Source organism: Agelaius phoeniceus, chromosome 4 (assembly GCF_051311805.1).
Source record: "Agelaius phoeniceus isolate bAgePho1 chromosome 4, bAgePho1.hap1, whole genome shotgun sequence".
NCBI classification, from domain to species: domain Eukaryota; kingdom Metazoa; phylum Chordata; class Aves; order Passeriformes; family Icteridae; genus Agelaius; species Agelaius phoeniceus.
Genome location: NC_135268.1, coordinates 1,900,803 through 1,919,750, shown reverse-complemented (window position 1 = coordinate 1,919,750; position 18,948 = coordinate 1,900,803). Strand labels below are relative to the sequence as shown.

At 37.4% G+C, this 18,948-nt stretch overlaps 1 protein-coding gene across 7 annotated transcripts in view; it reads right to left on the bottom strand.

The window, feature by feature from the left end:
• Positions 1-815: 815 nt before the first annotated feature.
• Positions 816-18,948, bottom strand: part of GAB1 (GRB2 associated binding protein 1) — a 91,586-nt gene continuing 73,453 nt past the window's right edge. For 2 of the 7 annotated variants that reach the window (XM_054633786.2, XM_077176712.1), the window contains exons 7-11: positions 8,291-8,380; positions 6,446-6,539; positions 5,982-6,105; positions 2,916-3,038; positions 816-2,707 (exon numbers count right to left, since the gene is read on the bottom strand). In XM_054633786.2, the coding sequence (XP_054489761.2) occupies positions 2,549-2,707; positions 2,916-3,038; positions 5,982-6,105; positions 6,446-6,539; positions 8,291-8,380 (590 nt within the window). In that variant the 3' untranslated portion in view covers positions 816-2,548. Of the gene's footprint in view, positions 2,708-2,915; positions 3,039-3,654; positions 3,731-5,981; positions 6,106-6,445; positions 6,540-8,290; positions 8,381-18,948 lie in introns of all 7 variants that reach the window. The other 5 variants (XM_077176711.1, XM_077176709.1, XM_077176710.1 and 2 more) reach the window with 5 other exon arrangements.

Below are 18,948 nucleotides of genomic sequence, written 5' to 3'. Positions count from 1 at the left end.
AGCTACTTCTGCACCAGTATCTACTTGAGTTTCCACCAACTTGCCTCCAACTGAAGGGTCCTCACAAAGCTAGTAACTGAAAGTGACACAGGGCTGATATCAGTTTCACTTGCTTTCTATCATCTACAACTTTAGGAGTCACATTTCCCATTTTATATTCATATCCTTAGACCATCCAAGAGCTCAGACAGACCTGCACCGTGAAGCCCCTGTAGCTTCACTGGTGAAAACGAGATATATCATCAAAAGTTAATATCACACCTCTGATTCTGAACATACCATGGACAGTATGTAAGTATGGAAGATGTAACACTGGAATGTGGGGGAGAAAACTGCTTAGAAACCTAATTAAAGAGAAATTGTAGACTGATACTTAGAAAATGTTACACTGTCTGTACAGTGTGGAAGCTCCTGTTTTCCTTAACGAAAGAAAGGGGAAAAGCCTAGAAATTAAGAGTGGATTCTCAATCATAATAACAAATAATGTTGTGAATCCAGCCAAATTTTAAATGAAGGAAGAGTAAGTGTAATCTGTAAATCAAGGACTGATATCAGCAAACTTAGAGCAAACCCATCTCCTATCACTGGCTCAGCAAGAGAGGCTGGCTTAGGAGACTGATTTTTTCCTGGCTCCCAGAGGAGTGGGAATTCACATTATTTGGCTTCTTGGCGCAGGGTTTTAAATCAGAGATCCAAGTTAAAAATTATTCCAACTGTACATCTACAACTCTGAAAAAATGTGCTTGGTATCCAGGCACCTTCCCAGACACACTGACATCCGTTTGCTGCTTTGCAAGACAGAGTTTACACACCAAAACAGAACAACTTGATTTATTTAAAATTCACCTCAAAATGCATTGTGTTCAGTTTCTTTTTTCTAAATGAACATTCAAAGCATCAAAATATTACTAATTTAAAAAGAACATTTGTTAGGAAGAAGATAATTTACATACTGTAAATTGTGGCTGTGAGGGAGAGAAACAACTGATGGTAGATTAGGCACAGTACGAAGGCCAACATGCCAGAAAACAATGCAGCTTTAAGCTCAACTTTTAAATGATCTGGCCAAAAAAACCCCAACTGGGCAGGAAAATTAAACCAACCACTTAATTGAGGGTATTTGTATAAAACAAAAGTGTTAGTAAGTTCTCTATCTAGACCTAGCTCATTCATGTATTTAAAGAATTCTATCTTCTTCCAAATAACAAAAAATGTTTCTAAACCAAGGCAGATTATTATTTGGAACTGGCATAGTAAAATAAAGGATCACAGTATACAGAGTTTAAAATCCTGTACCAGGAAAGAACAACAAGTGGTGTACAAGGGGATAATTTAGGTACATTATCTAATTTTTAAAAACAGAGATATAAAATATCAATTGCATAGGGATTTAAATATAAGGCCAAGCAGGAGATTAAAGTAAAATAGAGCTCATAAGAAGGGCACTATGGTGTTAAAACATAGTATTTCCATTTGAGTTAATGTCTAATTCAAAATCACAGTATTTTTTGCTAGTACTACAAAAAGTGAATGTCAAACTGTCCCATTAATCTTGAACTGAAAACTGACATTAGAACTTCTAAACAATACAAAACTAAAGCTCATTGTCTAAACCTGATCAGTGTATTAGCACAACAGTGCTTGGTACGTACCTGATTTATATACTCTACCTTCTGTAAATAATATAAAGGTTATTTCTTGTTAATAAGTGTGAGATCACAATATTACTGCATGCCATCAGTGGTTTGCAGGCTTACTTGACATTTAATTATTCAGTCTTTGAAAGTGTAAGATCCCACCCTGCAGAATCTTCACTGATTGAACACAGAACACTGTCATTAATAAAATACAATAGAAGTTCCACCACTAACAACTAACATATAAGCCAAGATTTTAGGTCTAAACCCAGTACAGTTCATTATTATTAACTCACAGCTATTTTTTGTTAGGAAGGTAAACCTGTAGACTTCCAAATAATTTTGTATGTATTAAATATAAACAAATATGTAACTAACTGTTGTCTCTCGGCATTTCAAGTAGATTATTCAATTGTGAAAGTGTTTCTGCAAAATCAATTTTGAGTTGTTAAAATGAAGTTCAAATATTAATTTCTGTTTCTACATGTAGCTTAATTAACCTAAAATTGTGAGGAATAGTAGTGTAAGGAAAAAAGAATTCTCCAGATTAATTAGACATTAAGGTACACTAACTGTGAATACCTGAACCAACATTGTAACTGAAAAAGTGCATAAACACAGTAATACTACAAATGTGTTAACTACAGAACAAAAGGTTTTCTGAAACCTAAGTAATATTATTTTACAGGTTATTTACAGGCTGTGATTTTTCCAGACACCACAGAGCCAATTCATGATCTTAAAGTTCCTTTGATATATTCAAAGCGTCTTTTGGCTTCCAACCTATTTGGTGGGGAACTGATTCCCACCCCAGGGAATCGGGTACTGTGCAGCTGAACAACACTGCCATTGTGGTTCTGTGATTCTTCAAAATTCACTTCTTTCCATTCTTCAAAGCCCAAGCAGTGTTTTCACTTCACGCTTTTCGTGGGTGTCTCAGACTCCGTAGACTGTCTGCCATCAGTCCATGCCTCCCGCGTGCTCTTCAGGGCCAGCGTTTTCTGCTGGTCCACCACAACATAATCGACTCTCTCGTCTGCCACGCTGCTGCCTGAGCCACTGTTCTTCTTCTGGGAACAGTCAGAAACAAGTTCAAGTAAATTAACAACAAAAAAGCAAGTAGGTGTCCCAAACAGACAGAGAACAAGCACTGGTTTCTCTGAAAGGTTCAACACTGTCTCTCCACTAAATCATTGGAGAAATTACCATTAAGAGATGTCACTGAAGGCAATTTTGAACTCCTGATGGCAGAAAAGCAAGAGCTGAACATCTGCTTACCTTACGAGGTGGGGTAGACTTTCCCGAATCTAGGTCCAGATCTAAATATTCCACTTGTTTATCTCCTTTAGGTTTTACCATAGGGCTGCTTCCTCCATCAAGGCTGTTGCTTCCAAACAAATTCTGAAATCATAATATAAACAACCTCAGCTACAAATGTACAAACTAATGTGGTCCACATAATCAAATACGCTTACTATAAACTGCCAAAATGTAAAAGCTTAAGGAAACAATTGCAATCACTTCAATCATGGAAATTTCATTGACCCTGCATAGCAAGGGCATACATTCTATGTCAAAAATGGGACAGAGTCAAAACCCAATGGGAGGAAAAAACCCAAAAACCACCCCCCCAAATTTAAGGTTGCCAACAAACCCATCTGTCCTTTCCACTTAATGTCCCCTTCATATAATGAAATAAGAACAGATCGTGTTTTGTTCTTTTTAAATGTAGCTATTATATCTCAAATTTAACATTACTTAAGCACAAACTTTTCTATTTCCCTCAATTTTTGTTCAATACCTACAATAATTTCTGCTTGACAATAGTGGCAAATCTAAAAATGAAACTTTTACATCTCATTCAAAAGTTATCACAATTAAGGTGAAAATCAAAGAGTATTGTTCAATTGACAAGATTAAAATATTAAAACTTTGGAAAACATGTGTAGGGCTGCCTGAACTGAAGTTGCATTGTATATACCTAAATTTCAAATAGCCCAGACTTTTACAACCTCACCTCCTCTGTCCTCTCCCAGCCTGATCCCTCCCTCTTAACAGGTGTTATAGGAACAGTACAATAGAAGGACTCTTCTCTAAAAGATAAAGAAAAAACAGGAAGACAGAGGGCAGCAGTCAGCAAAAAATGAAGAAGGCAGAAGGAAAGACAGAAGGGTAAGGCTGAGAGCAACTTGAAAGAAAAAGCAGAATATTGCTGAATTTATTAACTAAAACATAAGTATGACATCAAAGAAGATGCTTCAAAGCTGATAGCAGAAAAAGTTGAAGAAATACAGATTCCTTGCTAAGATAGAGTTGGAACAAGTAAAAATTCTCAAAAAGTCAAATTTTAAAACAAAGGCCATGAGATATGCAGAAATCTTCTGGTTCTTTAGGAAGTAAAATATTTTATGGGCTAAAGCCAAATGGGCTGGGCTTTTTAAATGGAAGTAATCCATTATATCTCTACTGTCCAGCTCATTTAACATTAAGTGGTAACAAGGACAAACACAAACAACTAATGTGAAGTTCATTTTCCTTGCTCAAATTCTCAGAACAAATTTCTGTGTATTAAAGATACAAAAATCAGATTCTGTATCAATGTTTCCAAAATAAATTTAAAAAGCTGTTACTCATTAAACAAAAAATAATCTGTTATTTCAAACAAACTAAGCAGGTAGAACATACGCATTAGGAAACAGAAATTTTAAATACACGCAAATGAAACAATGAAACAGAAAGGAAATCTGTTGAATAACCTTTAAACAGGACTGGTGCAAGCAAACAGAAGATATTAATGAGCTGGAGCATTAATTGTACCATCTTGGTATGGAAGTTAAGCCCCTGGAGCAGCCTTCAGAATCAACAGGAACACGCGGGTTGAACTGTGATTCTGTGCAGGGAGAACTGTGGGCACGGGTGGGGCCAATCTCTGGTGTAATTATGGGATGGTTCTTGCACGTGTCAAACAGGGCATCACCCATTACTTACCAATGGCCCTTGCAAGAGAGGAGCTAAGAATTACCATCAGCAGGTCACCCGAGCTTGGTGCTTTTCCCCTGGGAAGCACAAGGCACAGCTTGGGGCGCTCCACGGGCTCTGGAGCCTGCACCCCAGCAACTCCCACAGGGAACAGCATGAGGGGAACCTGGGATGCAGCACCCAGAGGTGGCAGTGGTCAGCTGGGGGCAGGGACACTGGAGGAGGCTGGGAGGGATCCAGAGCAGCAGGGGACAGGAAAGTGAACAGCATTGCAAGAGGAGAGCCCAGGGGCAGTGAGATGGGCCAGCACATGCCATATAAGAAGGCAGACACACAAACAGAACAAAAAAGGTGCTAGACAGGCCCTCCCCAAAGAAGGTCATACATAAATGATTTCAAGATGAAAAATACAGCTGTATCCCCTACTGAGAACCCAAACATATGAGTACACTGAACTGACTGGACAGGACTTGGAACAGCCTGGTCTAATAGACTGTCCCTGACCATGGCATGGGAGGCTGGAACAAGATGATCTTTAATGAACCTTTCAATCCATGATTTAAGGTCCCTATCAAACCAATCCATGATTCTAGACTAGACAAAAAGCTGAGCTCAAGATAGAGGTTTCCTCCAGTGTTTTATGCATATTCTAAACTATATTTTAGTTTAGGCCTAGGTCTACTGCTATTGTCTCTTCCTTAAAACTACTGCTATTGAGTCTTTTTCTCTCTCTCCTTTCCCTCACCGAAGAAAACCCACAGTGTGCATCATTAACTTTTCCTAACTAGCTGCACTCCATGCTGAGGATCTGAAGCTTCATTATCTGAGAAAATTCCCCCCAAAGGGGAAAAAAATGCAGACATTTAATACACAAAGACTCCTTCTATCTTGTTCTTTGAAAGACGCCTAATAAAATACACATGGTTCAATTTTCATAGAATGTATACCACAAGTATCAAGTGGTTTTTTCCCCTGTTCCTTCTACATTTCCTGGAAGATGTCCTTTTAATGCAGTTTTTTTAAGCATGTCTCAGAGGTCCTAGGACAGTTTATTTCCCTTCATGTCATAATACTGGACTCGTGCATAGCCCAAGGATAAACAATTGCAAAGAGGGGACAAATTCTAGAAAAGAGGTAGAAAAAAAGTCATGTTGTATACATGTTATATATCAACCATTTTCTTTATGCTCTTAACTTCTTCAGTGAAATCCTACCAAAATTACAGCTTTGCTATGGAGATTTTTTTATCATTCTGCTGATCTAGAAGCATAAAGGGAGTGATGTTGAATGAAGGATCTGTGTTTGCATGATTTAAAAGTAAGGACTGCACAGGAAGAGAGTAGTTAAGATGTAGATTTTACATACTGGGTCTTCAGAGGACTGATTTGGGTTCATGGATACATAATTCTCTTCACTGTCGTGCGAGTCACTGCTGGAAGTTGTGCTATGAACTGAATCCGGTCTGGGAGACACGGGAAACCTGGAGGAGCTAATTACCAGGAATTATTTTACAAACAATACATCTGCAATACCTTAAACCTCCTGGTAAACAACAAAAAGAAGCATATTAGAGCTGAAATTTTCATTCAAGCTTACTAGAGTGTCACATTTTTTGGTTATACACAGTCCCTTATATTTAATATCACAAAACAAAATTTCACACAGACACACTTTATTTCAATGCACAGACACACACGCAGACTCACACTCTTGCAAGGGAAACTTCAAGCTACAAACAAGCTAAAAATATGATACAGATGTACACACATTTATTAACACTCCAGTCACCAAAATGATTACTCTGAATGAGGAAAAGCCAAGGAACTTACTCTCGTGCAAAGCTTCTGGTGATGGGAGATCTAACTGGAGCTTGTAATTCTTCCCATTCAGGCAGAGGTTTTATTTCTAGTGGAGCTGGTTTTGCTATGTAAGAAACAGACAACTGTAAAGCACAGAACTTTCCTAAACAAACTTAAATTTAATAGCTTTGCACAGACTAAATACAGAAAAAACCTTTATCTTTCAAATAGTAAATACTAGTAAGGAAAGGGAGACACTTCCATTTTCAGAAAGACATGATATATTAACTTACATTTTTCATCTTTTCAGGTAACGAGAGGAAACATCAATTAAAAAATTAAAATATAAAATTAAAAAAAGCCCCACTGCAACTGCAGAATTTTGCAGCATATACTTGTAGGCAGTAATTCTGTTTTGAAAAGAGATTTTGAAAGTGGCAGCATCGTGTTCTGTGCTCATTGTGTCTTGATGACTTGTGGAGCTGGCAAGCCCAGGGCAGGGCTGATGGGCTGTTTCAGCAGAACCAACTCTGGGGACTTGTCCTGGCTCAGAGCCAGCTGTTAATATGCAAGCTCTGCCCTCACTGTGCACATGTCCCCTTGCTGGTGAGGTTTCATAGCTCCATGAGTGGGCAGAACGCGCAGCTAAGACTAAGTCTGCAAAAGTGAGAAATGAAGCAACAGCAGGAGGAGCCTGGCTCACTTCAGAGATCATCCACAGTCGAGCCATGTGCCACTCATGACAGCTTGTGCCACTCATGACAGATAACACAGCTCTCAAAAAAATTGCCATTTTTAAATTTCATTTTCAGAACAGAACCATGAGTAGGCTATTAGCATGAAACACATTATCCCTCCCTGCAGCTTATATGTCTCACACGTCCCAAACATTAGCAAAAAAGAAAAGTATAAAAAGGCTTGTGGAAAAAAAAATATCACAGAGTCAAACTGCTGTCAACTTTATCCTCCCTAAAACTGTTCTTAGAAAACAAAATGCAGTGTCATCATAAAAACTGCCCTTTCTGTCCTTGTGCCCCCTCCCACCATGAGTTTTCTGCCTCTTGGCAGGTTCACTGAGATCAAGTGTCAGGCATGTAGTAACAGAACTGAACATGACATAGGCAACATGATACTAAAGCACAACTGACACAAAAAATTATCAGCTTGGCTCAAGTTTTCTGTAAAGGTCTGAGGCTACCTGGCAGGAATAAACAGTGGGCAAGGTGCTGCTGCTGCAGCAGACAGAGACAGGATTTCATCCAAAGCCCACCAAGAACAGCACAAGTATTTCATCCTGTTGCAATGCACTTCAAAACCCAAAGGTAATCAGTGATACTTCTCTGAGATTTTTCAAGTTGTTCATTATTTTCTCTACTTCTTGTGACTGTGTTAGGCAGCAACTCAGCATCTTGAATAAAGCCCATCATATTAATTACAATCCTCTTTAAGGTGCATAAATAGATGTCTGTACTAGTGTGTGATCAGAAGATCAATATTTTGCTTCAAGACCTAAGTGAACTGTGACTTCAGGTTATTGCCTAATAAAAGTTTCAAGTAACTTACAAGTTACTATGTACAATTTACAAGTTGTTACATATTTGCTTCTAAATAAACAGACAAAATATAAGCAGCCACAACTTAAGAGATCAGAACATTCATGTTAATATCAAAGAAAAATTTCCATGCACTGTTCAAGCCAGAAAATCTTTAATTCCTTATACAGGAAACTGGTTGCTTGGCATGGAAAATGCATCCATAACCTTAGACTATAGCAGACTAGAATATGCCAGAGTTATTCTAAAATAACAATTTTTTAAATTTTTGCTTCACTTATTTTTATAAAGCTCCATATACATAGAGTGCTAAAGTACATACCCTTTCTTCTTGTAGTAAAGTCACCTATGGTTTGTGAATCAGTTCGCTCTAAACCATGTGGTTTAGGTCTTAAAATTTTAGGACTTTGACCTAATTGGCAAAAAGAAGACTCTCTTAATAATATTCTATTTGCAAGTGGAAAACTGGAATTTTATAAACAAACATCACAATCCCCTGCAGAAAACTTAATCCCACAAGCATAAGCAAGCTGCTGAAGGAGATTTTACCCTCTAGCTGGGAACCACACTAAGGGTTTAAACACCAAACCAGAAACAAAGTAAAGACTGCATGCAAGTAACAAATATATTGGAGGCAAATGTAAAAGCTGTACAAAAAGGCTGAAAAGTGCATCAACAAATATTGCAGTGATCATTACTACTAACTGGTTTGATTAAAAAAAAAATAAAAGTACATATTTGAGGTATATTTAGTATCAAAAGAGAACAGTCATGTTTCAGATACAAGTTGAAGTAGCCTCAGAGAAATTAAATCCTCCTTAGTCACAAAATTTCTTTGGAAATAATGACTCTTGGTAGTCTCCATTCCTGTGGAACTCTTGGGAGGTCTTCTACCTGATGTCTATCTCCCACTTGAGATGCCCCAAGAATCTTTTTTTACCAGTGTATTTCTCAAACTTGTTCCCCAGAGGTCTCCATCTGTCTGTACCAAACCCCACCACCCCGACTCTGCAGACACAGTGGGATTTTCTTCCCAGGTTTCCAGCCTGCATATGGCCCCTCCACCAAGGCACAACCCAACCTGCACCAGAAATGACCCTGGCATGAAAATGCTAATCATCTCCCTGCAGAGAGCAATGCAAATCACCTCCCAAAACAAGGATTTTCTTTAGCCAACTTGACCAAACTCTGCAAGTGTTCCAGGTCATGCCATCTATTTTAAATAAACATGATCAAGAATGTGTAATAGCCCTAAGCTTTCATTAAAGTCTATCTGACAAAGTATAATATTAATATTTATAAATAATAATATAATACTAATGATATAATATGATATAATATAATATATAAAATATAGAATAATATAATATTATAAAATATAGAATAATATAATATTATAAAATATAGAATAATATATTGTTACAATAATATAAAATAATATATTATATTTATATATTTAATATTAAAAAAGGCAAGTGCCTTCAAGTGGTACACCAAGAAGCCATATGAAAAAACCAAATGAAAAGTTTAAGTCTGGTTATGTCAGAAAGCTGCCCTACAGCGCAAAATGGAAAAGGACTGGTACAGACTAAGGTGTGGTACTCCCAGCAATGGGTGAGAATGCTTCACAAAGAATAAACTTGGCAACAAACACCACAAGTTTGCAAATCACTACCCCAAGGGTTTTGCATATGAAGTGCTCTATTAGTGTTATCACTGAAGTATTGGGAATAATCAAGTAACAACAAGAAAGGTAAATACAGGTTTTGTACTGTATCTTAACTTCTACACAGTGCTTCTGAGAGAGCATGCAGGTAAGATAAAATTTATTTATTCCTTAGTAGTGCTGCATAGCAATTTCCTTAAAAAGAAAAGGACATGAAGGCATTTTTACACACACAGTTCTTTTCCAATTTCAAAATCAGATGCTCCCTTAAATGGCTCAATGTGCTGATGAAACGGGTGAGCAGTTGGGCAATGCTGACCAAAGACACAGACTGTGAAGCAGAACATGAAGTATTCCTGACTAGAGCCAAGTCAAAAGCATGAGCCAACATGCTGATGTACTCAATTCTGAGCTGATCCAATATTCTCAAGTCCTTGCCTATAACTCTCTGATAAAAGCCTCCCTATTTAAAAAGACCAGGATCTTCAAACTGATGGAACAATTTAAGAAGTTGAAATCCAAACACTTTTTGATGTGATCATAATAATTTTGCATTTCAGTTTTATAAGCTGCTGATCATAATAATTTTGTATTTCACAGTTTTATAATCTGATTGAAAAGAAATCTGGCCCAATACAACTCAAGTTAATCTGCACTGACATAGACGCACAGATTGTAAGCACAGTGAGAAAACCAGCAGAGGTAACAGAGTTGATTCAATTATTTAAGCAGTGTGCATTTAATAACCTCTGCTCTTATAACCAAACAGACCAAAGTGCCTGAAACCCATATTACAGAGAATAAGCTCAAGGAACTCAAGGCTGTAACTCATTATTTCTCCTTCTGTTAATGATGCTACATGGTCTAGCATAGCCAACCTTTCTGAACTGGCTATGCTTTTGTAAAACGTGGCTATTTTGTAACTGCCTGATTCCCACTTAATTTAGCACTTACACCAACCACTCAGATTTCCAGAAGAGCTATATGAATAAGTACAGGTCCCTTTAATACTTCTACATCAGAAAAGAACATACAGAACTCACTGAGCTTTCATCTCTTCCTGCTGGAAGACTGTTTAATCTCAATAAAGTTGGTGGCAAACCAGCTTGCTGCTTCCAACCAGCCAGGATAATGCAATTCTTCACATTCAATGTGTGATAGAGAATTAAAATATTTGTGCAGAGTGTTTTCTTTTTCCTCCCTACAAAACAAAAAGAAAACCCAAAGGCCTAAACTCTGTTAAGGAGCTTATACTGTGCAACAGGAAAGACCTGACACCAGGGAAAGGAAAAGAGGAAGGGGGGATCAAAATCACAAATCTGAGGTTACCTATTTGTGTAATTGCAGAATTCTTTCACCCTGTTTTTGCCCATTTAAGACGATAAAGTGACATGAGCCAGGGCACTGAAAGCCCTTCATAGCATCCCTTACTGCTTTCAAATGACAATTTTCCCCAGGAGCACATCCCTGTATCCCTGAAAAGCAACAAACTAATTAAAATATGGAGGGGAAACTGCTTCCCCCCTATACAGGAGGCTGGTTTCCCACATCTGTTCTATCCACAAATCCTCACTAAAGTGTCACAGGGCTGCTCCTCAAATCAGTGTAGTGACAGTAGGGGTCTATGGAGAGCCTGGCTCCATTAGGCATTCCAACACCAGCAATACTGAGGAACACATTTCCTGTGGTTCCCACAGGCCCAGATTTACCTCATCTCAGCAAAGATAATACTTTTAACTTACACACCTATTCTGGGAAAGATAAATCTGGGTAAAGGAAAGACAAGTTTCATTTATGCAATTTATTTTTTTTTCAAACTGAAAAGGAAATAAATGTTGAACACCACTGGATGCAAACCTACATGGGGGAAAAAACCCAAAAAACAAATAAATTATGACAAGTGAAACCAACCAAACAAGAAGTGAAAATTAGATGTTTTTACTGTTCTATCAAGTCACCACCTGTGAAATGCAAAATGCTACAGCCAGGAGAGAGAAGCTCAGCTTCTGCATGTTCTATCAGGCTGTAGAAGGGCACTCTGAGCTGAAAAATCCTTAATGAAGTCCATTTTTTGTAACAAATGGCTGCTTGTACCAAGTGCCAGGCACAGCAGACGATTATGGCTGTGGCACTGGAGCACACTCAGATGCATGAATTCTGCTCCTGGTATTTGGGGCATGTCAATGCTGCCTTTGTCTGTCAAGTCACCAGGAGAAGAGTCCATTTGACATGTTGGAGTTAATTTCAAAAAATGGTTTAAACTGGAAACTCCTTTTTGGTTTTTGCATTGGCTCTTGTTGTTTTCCATAGAACACTTGGAATATAATATTGAGGCAGGTGAGGAAGTTGTCCCACTGCAGTAAGTTCCTGCATCAGTGTAGGTGGTCCTAATGGTTTTGTTTTTGAGGACATAATGTGAAGAGATTAATTTGTTCTCAGACTATTGCCTTGAAACACCAGAACTAAACATGATTTCTGTTAAGGACACTTCTTTCCTGACTGGATGCTTGCTCCATGGCTTGCTGGCAAGGGATTTCATGGCAGGAAATTGCAAACATCCTCACAAAAGAGGCTAACACTTCTATTTAAATACTAGCTATTTAGGGCTTGAAATTTTTAGGTAAATATACTAATGTAACATAAAATTTGAGAAATGCATTATCTGTTTCTTGGACAACAGGAGATGAGACTGGGAGATCCCATGTAGGAATGCTAGAGCAGTGCTGTGCTTGGGGTAGGAGGGGGAGAGAAAAAGGAGAAATCAGCCACATAAATGCACTGCATCCACACAAAAGTACTTTCAGAGAGAAAGAACTAACCACAGTTCCTTGTTTCCATCAACAAAACACATATCTTGACCCCTTTGCTTTGTAATTAGATTAAACTGAAATTTGCACTGAGCTCCAAGAATTCCCATACTTAGAATCACTGTAGATTTTTCCTCAAAAAACAAGGCTGAAATTCACTGTCTTGTTCCCAAACAATTCATTATTTGGTTTTCAATTCTGCAGAGTAAACTCCTGCTTTTCTTCTCTTCCTCACCCAAGTGAACCCTGATTCCCAAGTACATGGTCTTCCACAGAGAGCTCTACAAATATCCTGAATTTGCTTTTTCATCTCTGTTTTTGTAAGACTGTCTCCTGCCAAGGTACTTGTAATTAGAAACATGTATTTAGTTATGTAACATTCCAATACATTTCCATACTAGTATCCACCAACAAACAGGAGCATCAATAATGTGCTTTGTGCTGGCTGGGGATAAGATATGGATGCTGATAACTGTGGTCTCTTTAGGACAATAAAAACAAATTGAAATCAACTTATTCTTCAAAGTTATGAAATATAAAAAGCAGTCACATAAAGAGCTGCTCTTCAATCTTCTCAGACATCTTTATCCCCTCAAAACAACTTTTTACAGTGAACTGGTAATTTGAATGCTACAGAAATTAAGAATGAATTGGAAAAAATAAATCCAAGTGGATCTGACAGCTAACGTTCACTGTTATTTCTAAAATATTTGGCAAATGCTATAAAACTACTCCAAGAATGGCAAATGCCATAAAATTACTCAGTGAATACCAAAGCTATTAATCACCAAGATACTATTTGACTATTCTAATTTGTGAGTAACTCTACATGTCTGTATTTTATAAGCCCCCAAAGCACGATGAACTAAGAACATTCAATAACAAAGACTGTTTTAAAACCTAAGTACAGTGTTCTGGAGCATTTATTGATTAGCTGTTTAATGGTGCACTAAGATTTGCAAAGTCCAAAAGACTTCAAAAACAAAACAGAAAAAAAACCCACCCAAATTTAAATTATTCACTGGAAAACTAAAGATTAACATTAAGCCTATTACAAAGTAATGGCATAGCATGAAAATATGTGCATTAAAAACTATGTTTTCTTGAAAAAAAGTGATAAGGGCACAGCAAAGAAGAGAAAATTTTATGAAGATTATTAAAAATAGGGCATTATTACTCATGTTCTCTTGTTCCTGCTCTACCTCATATCTTTGGAGTTTAAAATTAGCTAAAAAAAAAAATCCCTAGCCCTAATCCCTAAACTTAATCATCCCCAGCACTAGTATCAGAGTAAGTACTGCAGTTTATCTTTAGAAAACTGGCATGTTTCATTTTTTTACAACCATTATGTCCAGCAAATCGCAATCCTCTGCAGCTGTGATGCAGCCATCCAAATGAAATCATTATTGAAATCATTTGCTTTTTCAAAGTTTTAAAAGACAAATCACAGCTGCAAGTTAAGGACTGGTACATCACAGCAAGGAGTTATTTCAAGCCATTAAGTGAAAAACTAGACTTGTACAAGTAATTCAGTACAGGCATGGAGGAGGTATAATTTTCAGCTAAATGGGAACTTGTGGAAGATGAAAGAAGAAAAAAAAAATCAATAAATTTGTACTCCACTTGCTTTACGAACTCTGAGGAAGCACCAAAACATCCCCCAAGTGCTTAATTTTTTTAAATTCCTAACTGGAATGAACAAGGGGTGCATTCTCTCTCCAAGAGAGAATAGAAGATAAAATGCATGGATTTCTCAAAAGCAAAATGAACAATACTTCTGTTCAGAAAAGTCATCACAAAAGTTACAGTTTCTTTTTCAACAGATCTTTAGTTCAGTTCTTGCTGCAGACAGAAATCACCATTCTCATATTTTCAATGCCTACTTGTTCTAAGCCCTCAGAACATAACTGAACCTTTATTAAAGAACATGCAAGACAATGATGATAGTGTAGAATACTGAAATGTTGCCAGTTCCTAATTATTATTATTATTTTTAAAGAGTTGTCAGTTCTCAGCGTCACAAATGCTGTCAGTGCTGCTCTGAAGTTTTATTTAAGGATGGTGTGGTACTCCTGCTGTATCAGGACATGGAATATGTTCACAGTGTCCAACTTAAATATTTACATGTTTGAATGTCTAACAAGGAAACTGTTCATCAGGCTATTTATAGCTACCTTCATGATTAATGAGGGTTCTTAATTTCCTTAATAATTACCTACTTGGCCTGGGATTTGTAGAGCACCATGCTACATTGAAACAATGGATCATTATTCCAGTCATCCAGAAGCATCACAGTGGATCCTATGGGGACCAGAACGTGGCAGGTGCTTCCTGCCACAGGAACGCTCTGTACACAATTACCTTTTCAAGGGGGCCTCAGCTCCTTTATAAAGAAAACTGGAATTCTCTGTGAAGTTAATCCATCTGGGAGATGCTTAGGAGGAGTGGTGGCAAAGATACAGCCACATTTTTAGAAGCAATCCACGCATATTTGTGGTTTAACCACACAGATTATGTTTTTTAAGATTTTAAATGAGAAAAAAAACTATGACAGAAGCAACCAGATAATTTTTTAAAACATTCTCAAAAACGATTAAACAATTAAACATTTTTAATCACGATTTCCCATTCCATGAGAATTTTCCTGCTCTCTCTTGGTTTCTTTTGTTTGTTTTCTTGTTTTCAAGCTGCAACTGGGTATTTTCTTGGCATGAAAATAAATGGTGCATCACTTACTGTCTCTACATCCAAGTTTACCACATGATGGGCTGAAAATTACCAAGGCCAAGCAGCAGTCTCTTTTAAAGGCAATCATGCAGACTTAAGTTGTAGGATGCCTCTCAGATTAAATGCTGATATATTTTTGTTGAAATGTAAGTCATCAAAAAAACCAACAGAAACAAACAAACAAACAAATAAAAAACCCCACAAAAAACCCAAACCCCACCCCCCCCCCCAAAACACCACTGAAGCAACACATTTATTGGTTATTTTTGCTATCAGCGAAATAATCTGTGCCACTCAATCCAAAACTAGGACTGAAAATATTGTTCAAAACAGCCTTGAATGTAGTTAAACCCTAACGATATTTTGACACACAAAGTTTCTATTCAAGACAAATGAAGCAAAGCCCAGTACCATGTCATAAGGTGGGAATTCTAAATTCTGTATTGTCTCTGTCAGCAATTTGCTGAGTGATCCTGAGGGCATTGTTCTATCTCAGCTCCCCATGACCTGGAATTAGGACCTGAGCTAAATGGAGCTCTCTCAGAAAGTGCTTTTAAATACTATTGATCAAAAACTTTTAAAAAATGACATGTATATTAATTCATGCATGCATTACAATCATATACTATATTCAAATGAATAAGATTTAACTTTTGACTTTCATTTTATCATGGCCATTATTAGTTCAGCCATATGCTCACTGTTCAAATATTTTTTTTCAGAATCTTAAAAAGCCCACTTTGGTATAAATGTGCATTAACACAGAAAAAAGAAGTTCACAATTAAATGTAAGCTGGGCATCAAGCTGAGATTTTGAGGAGGTAAACTCCACCATCTCCAATTCCACTGTTGCCTTTCACTTTGATTCAGATATTGAAAAACTGCATTTTATCAGTCAAGATGTCAAGCACATATTTCTTACGAGATTTCAACCTTTCAGATAGGACAATATTACATAGCTATAAGGAATTTCTCTGGACAGCTCCTAAACTGTTAATTAAAAAAAAAAAAAAGTCTGTTTTTGTAGTTGTTTGGTGTTAAAGTCTTGTTTTCAGATCAGATACCCCTCTGCCCAAGCCATGGAAACAAATCCCACGGCAGGAGAGGGTCACTGTCAGGCCCAGAGACCCCCCATCTCTCAAATGCTGCACCACTCAAATGCTTCCTCCTGACCCATAAAAAACAACTAACATCTCTTTACTTCTATTTTTGACCACAAACTTTTCACTTGGAAAGAGAACCTGGTTGTTCTTTGCTGCCTGATTGGTCTAGGGAGTCCTCCTTCATCTCACAGTATTTGGGCACCTTTAATGCTACTGCTCCTTCTTGGACAAACAGTATTTTGAAGAAGGCATGTCACCATCACAACAAATGTCACTTTTGCTCTGTGGCAGAACCAGCCACTGTCTTGGAATAATTCAGAGAGCAAGACCCATTTGCATGGGTGGATGCAGTGTTTTTTCTGCTTGAAATCTTTTACCAGCAAACACACTTCCAATTTAGCATCAGGACTACATGCAATTGTGGAAAGCTAAAGCAGCCAAAGCGGAAATACAAAAATAAATATAGCAAATGGTCCTCCATAACTAAAGAAACAGCACTCTGAAAAAAAAAACCAAACTAAAAAATAGATTATTTTTGTCATTCAGTTAGAGGTGAATGCAGAAAAGCACCTGCCAAACAGTCTCCATTTTGTCCCAAGCAATACATCACTTACCTTTTGGTATTCTTCTCTAAAGAACAAGTAAAAGTGTTTTGATTCAAGTTATTGGGGCAGAGAGACAACACCATGTTCTGAAATTCCTTTCAAGATTTCCAGAAAATACTGGAAGCTCCCCATAATTACAGAAGCAGCTGTGAGCTAGAGAAATGAAACTACACAAATCTGTATTGTAATCTCAAGGCTATAGATACTTTTATTCATTATTATTTTTTAGCCCACTTTCTGAAACAAAGGTCTCCTAGAGATCAGTGGAAAAAGGAACAGATTGGGGAGATCAAAGAGTCGAAGGCTGTAAGCAGCAAGCCCTTAAAATAGAGTAAAAGAGATGCTAAACACATACATTTGACAACAAAAAGCAGTGTATCCTTCCTTTATGTGCTGGTTTCACTGCATTATCCCTTTGTCAAATGCATTTTTAGCACTGGATATAACAAACCTCCCTGGCCCACAGAAACATGACCTGAACACGACCTAAAGCTAAAGCTCATGTGAAAGGTGTTGATGGTATTTCTGACAGCTTCCAAAAAGCTCAGAAGCAGTGCAAACACTGCTTTTGCAGCAATCTGTAACCAATAAAAAAAAAGACAGAGCACCTTCTTCTGACAGAACATGAAATGTGCCCTCTTAACACCTTACCCCCAATACACCTCATCCCTGCAGTATTTTAGGGACCATCTTTTGGAGAAGCACCAGCTGTCTTCAACAGACATTCTTGAACCAATGGCATATCAAATCCCCTCAACATTTATAGGAGCAATAGCCTGAAGGTAAATATTTTATGTTCTGTTTCCTCCCCTTCTGTGTCTGCCAAAGATTTATTGAACACACAGACCTACTTGACACTTCCTTTGCACTAATTTGTAGCAGAAGAGCACTGCAGTACATTTACATAAACAGAAACAACCTGATAATAGAAGTTGCTACAAGAACTTGAAAGCTGAAAAAGCAAGACAGAAGAATATAAAGCACACCATTGTTTTAGTTAGGTAAAGGTCCATTTCAACAAGGGCTTTACATAATTTAATTCAAAGGAACCTACAGTTTTATTTTCCCAAAGGTATATCTCGAAGGAGTTATTTGTGAAGAGCTCTCAATTACTGAAATGGGATTATATCACCATTCCAATGTGTCATCAGATCTGTTCTTCACAACAATGGAAAACTTGCAGTGGTGCATTTGATAAAATTAGAGTGAGGCAGTCTCTGTGTGTGTGCTACTAAGATAAAACCCTTAGTGGTAAATCAGAATCATTACCATGCTTGGCAGCTCAAGATACTCACAAAACTTTTTTCAGCCCCTAAGCACTATATCATATTTACTTTTAAGGATAGTTTTACTTTAAAATCATTTTAGTTTCTAAATTACATTAAACAATCCTATTATTTTACAGTGATAACGTTTTCCAAAAGTATACAGGCAAAAATTTCATCCAGTAACTCTACATTCATTAAGAGGTATGTTAACACATCTTAAAGTCCTTCCCCTGGTGTTAGCTACATCTTTCTAGCTATAAAGCATTTGAGAATGGGAGCAAAGCAGGAGCCTTAAATGCCACTCTAAATGTGAAACACTAATTCTGTTCCAGAAAGAGATATCCAAGAGCAATGATGCTGCCCCAGCAAACATCTGTGTGGCAGCTTCGTGCTGCCAACAGCAAAACTGAGATGTTTTTCAACACATACTTTTATTACTTTTGAAGGTCAAACATTTTATCAGTAAAATACACAAACTGGCCAGTGTGGAAAAGTATTTTAAATTGGTTCAGTTCAATTTATTCTGAGAATGTTTTCCAGTATCAACTTTCATCAATCTCTTCCTGTCCAGTATTTCTTAAGAACAAAACAAAACTGCTGTCTGATAACAGAGAAACAATTAGACACAAGCAGAGGGCCAAAAGTCTTAAAAAAGGCCATGCCTCAATTTTTGAAGATGGACAGGTGGAATGGTGCTTTCCATTGCACATACCTCATCTATCAGAGTGACACCCTCTACTCCCTTAATTACAGACGGTTTTCACTTAGTGGTAAATACTAATTTAAAGGTTTAATTAGTGAATA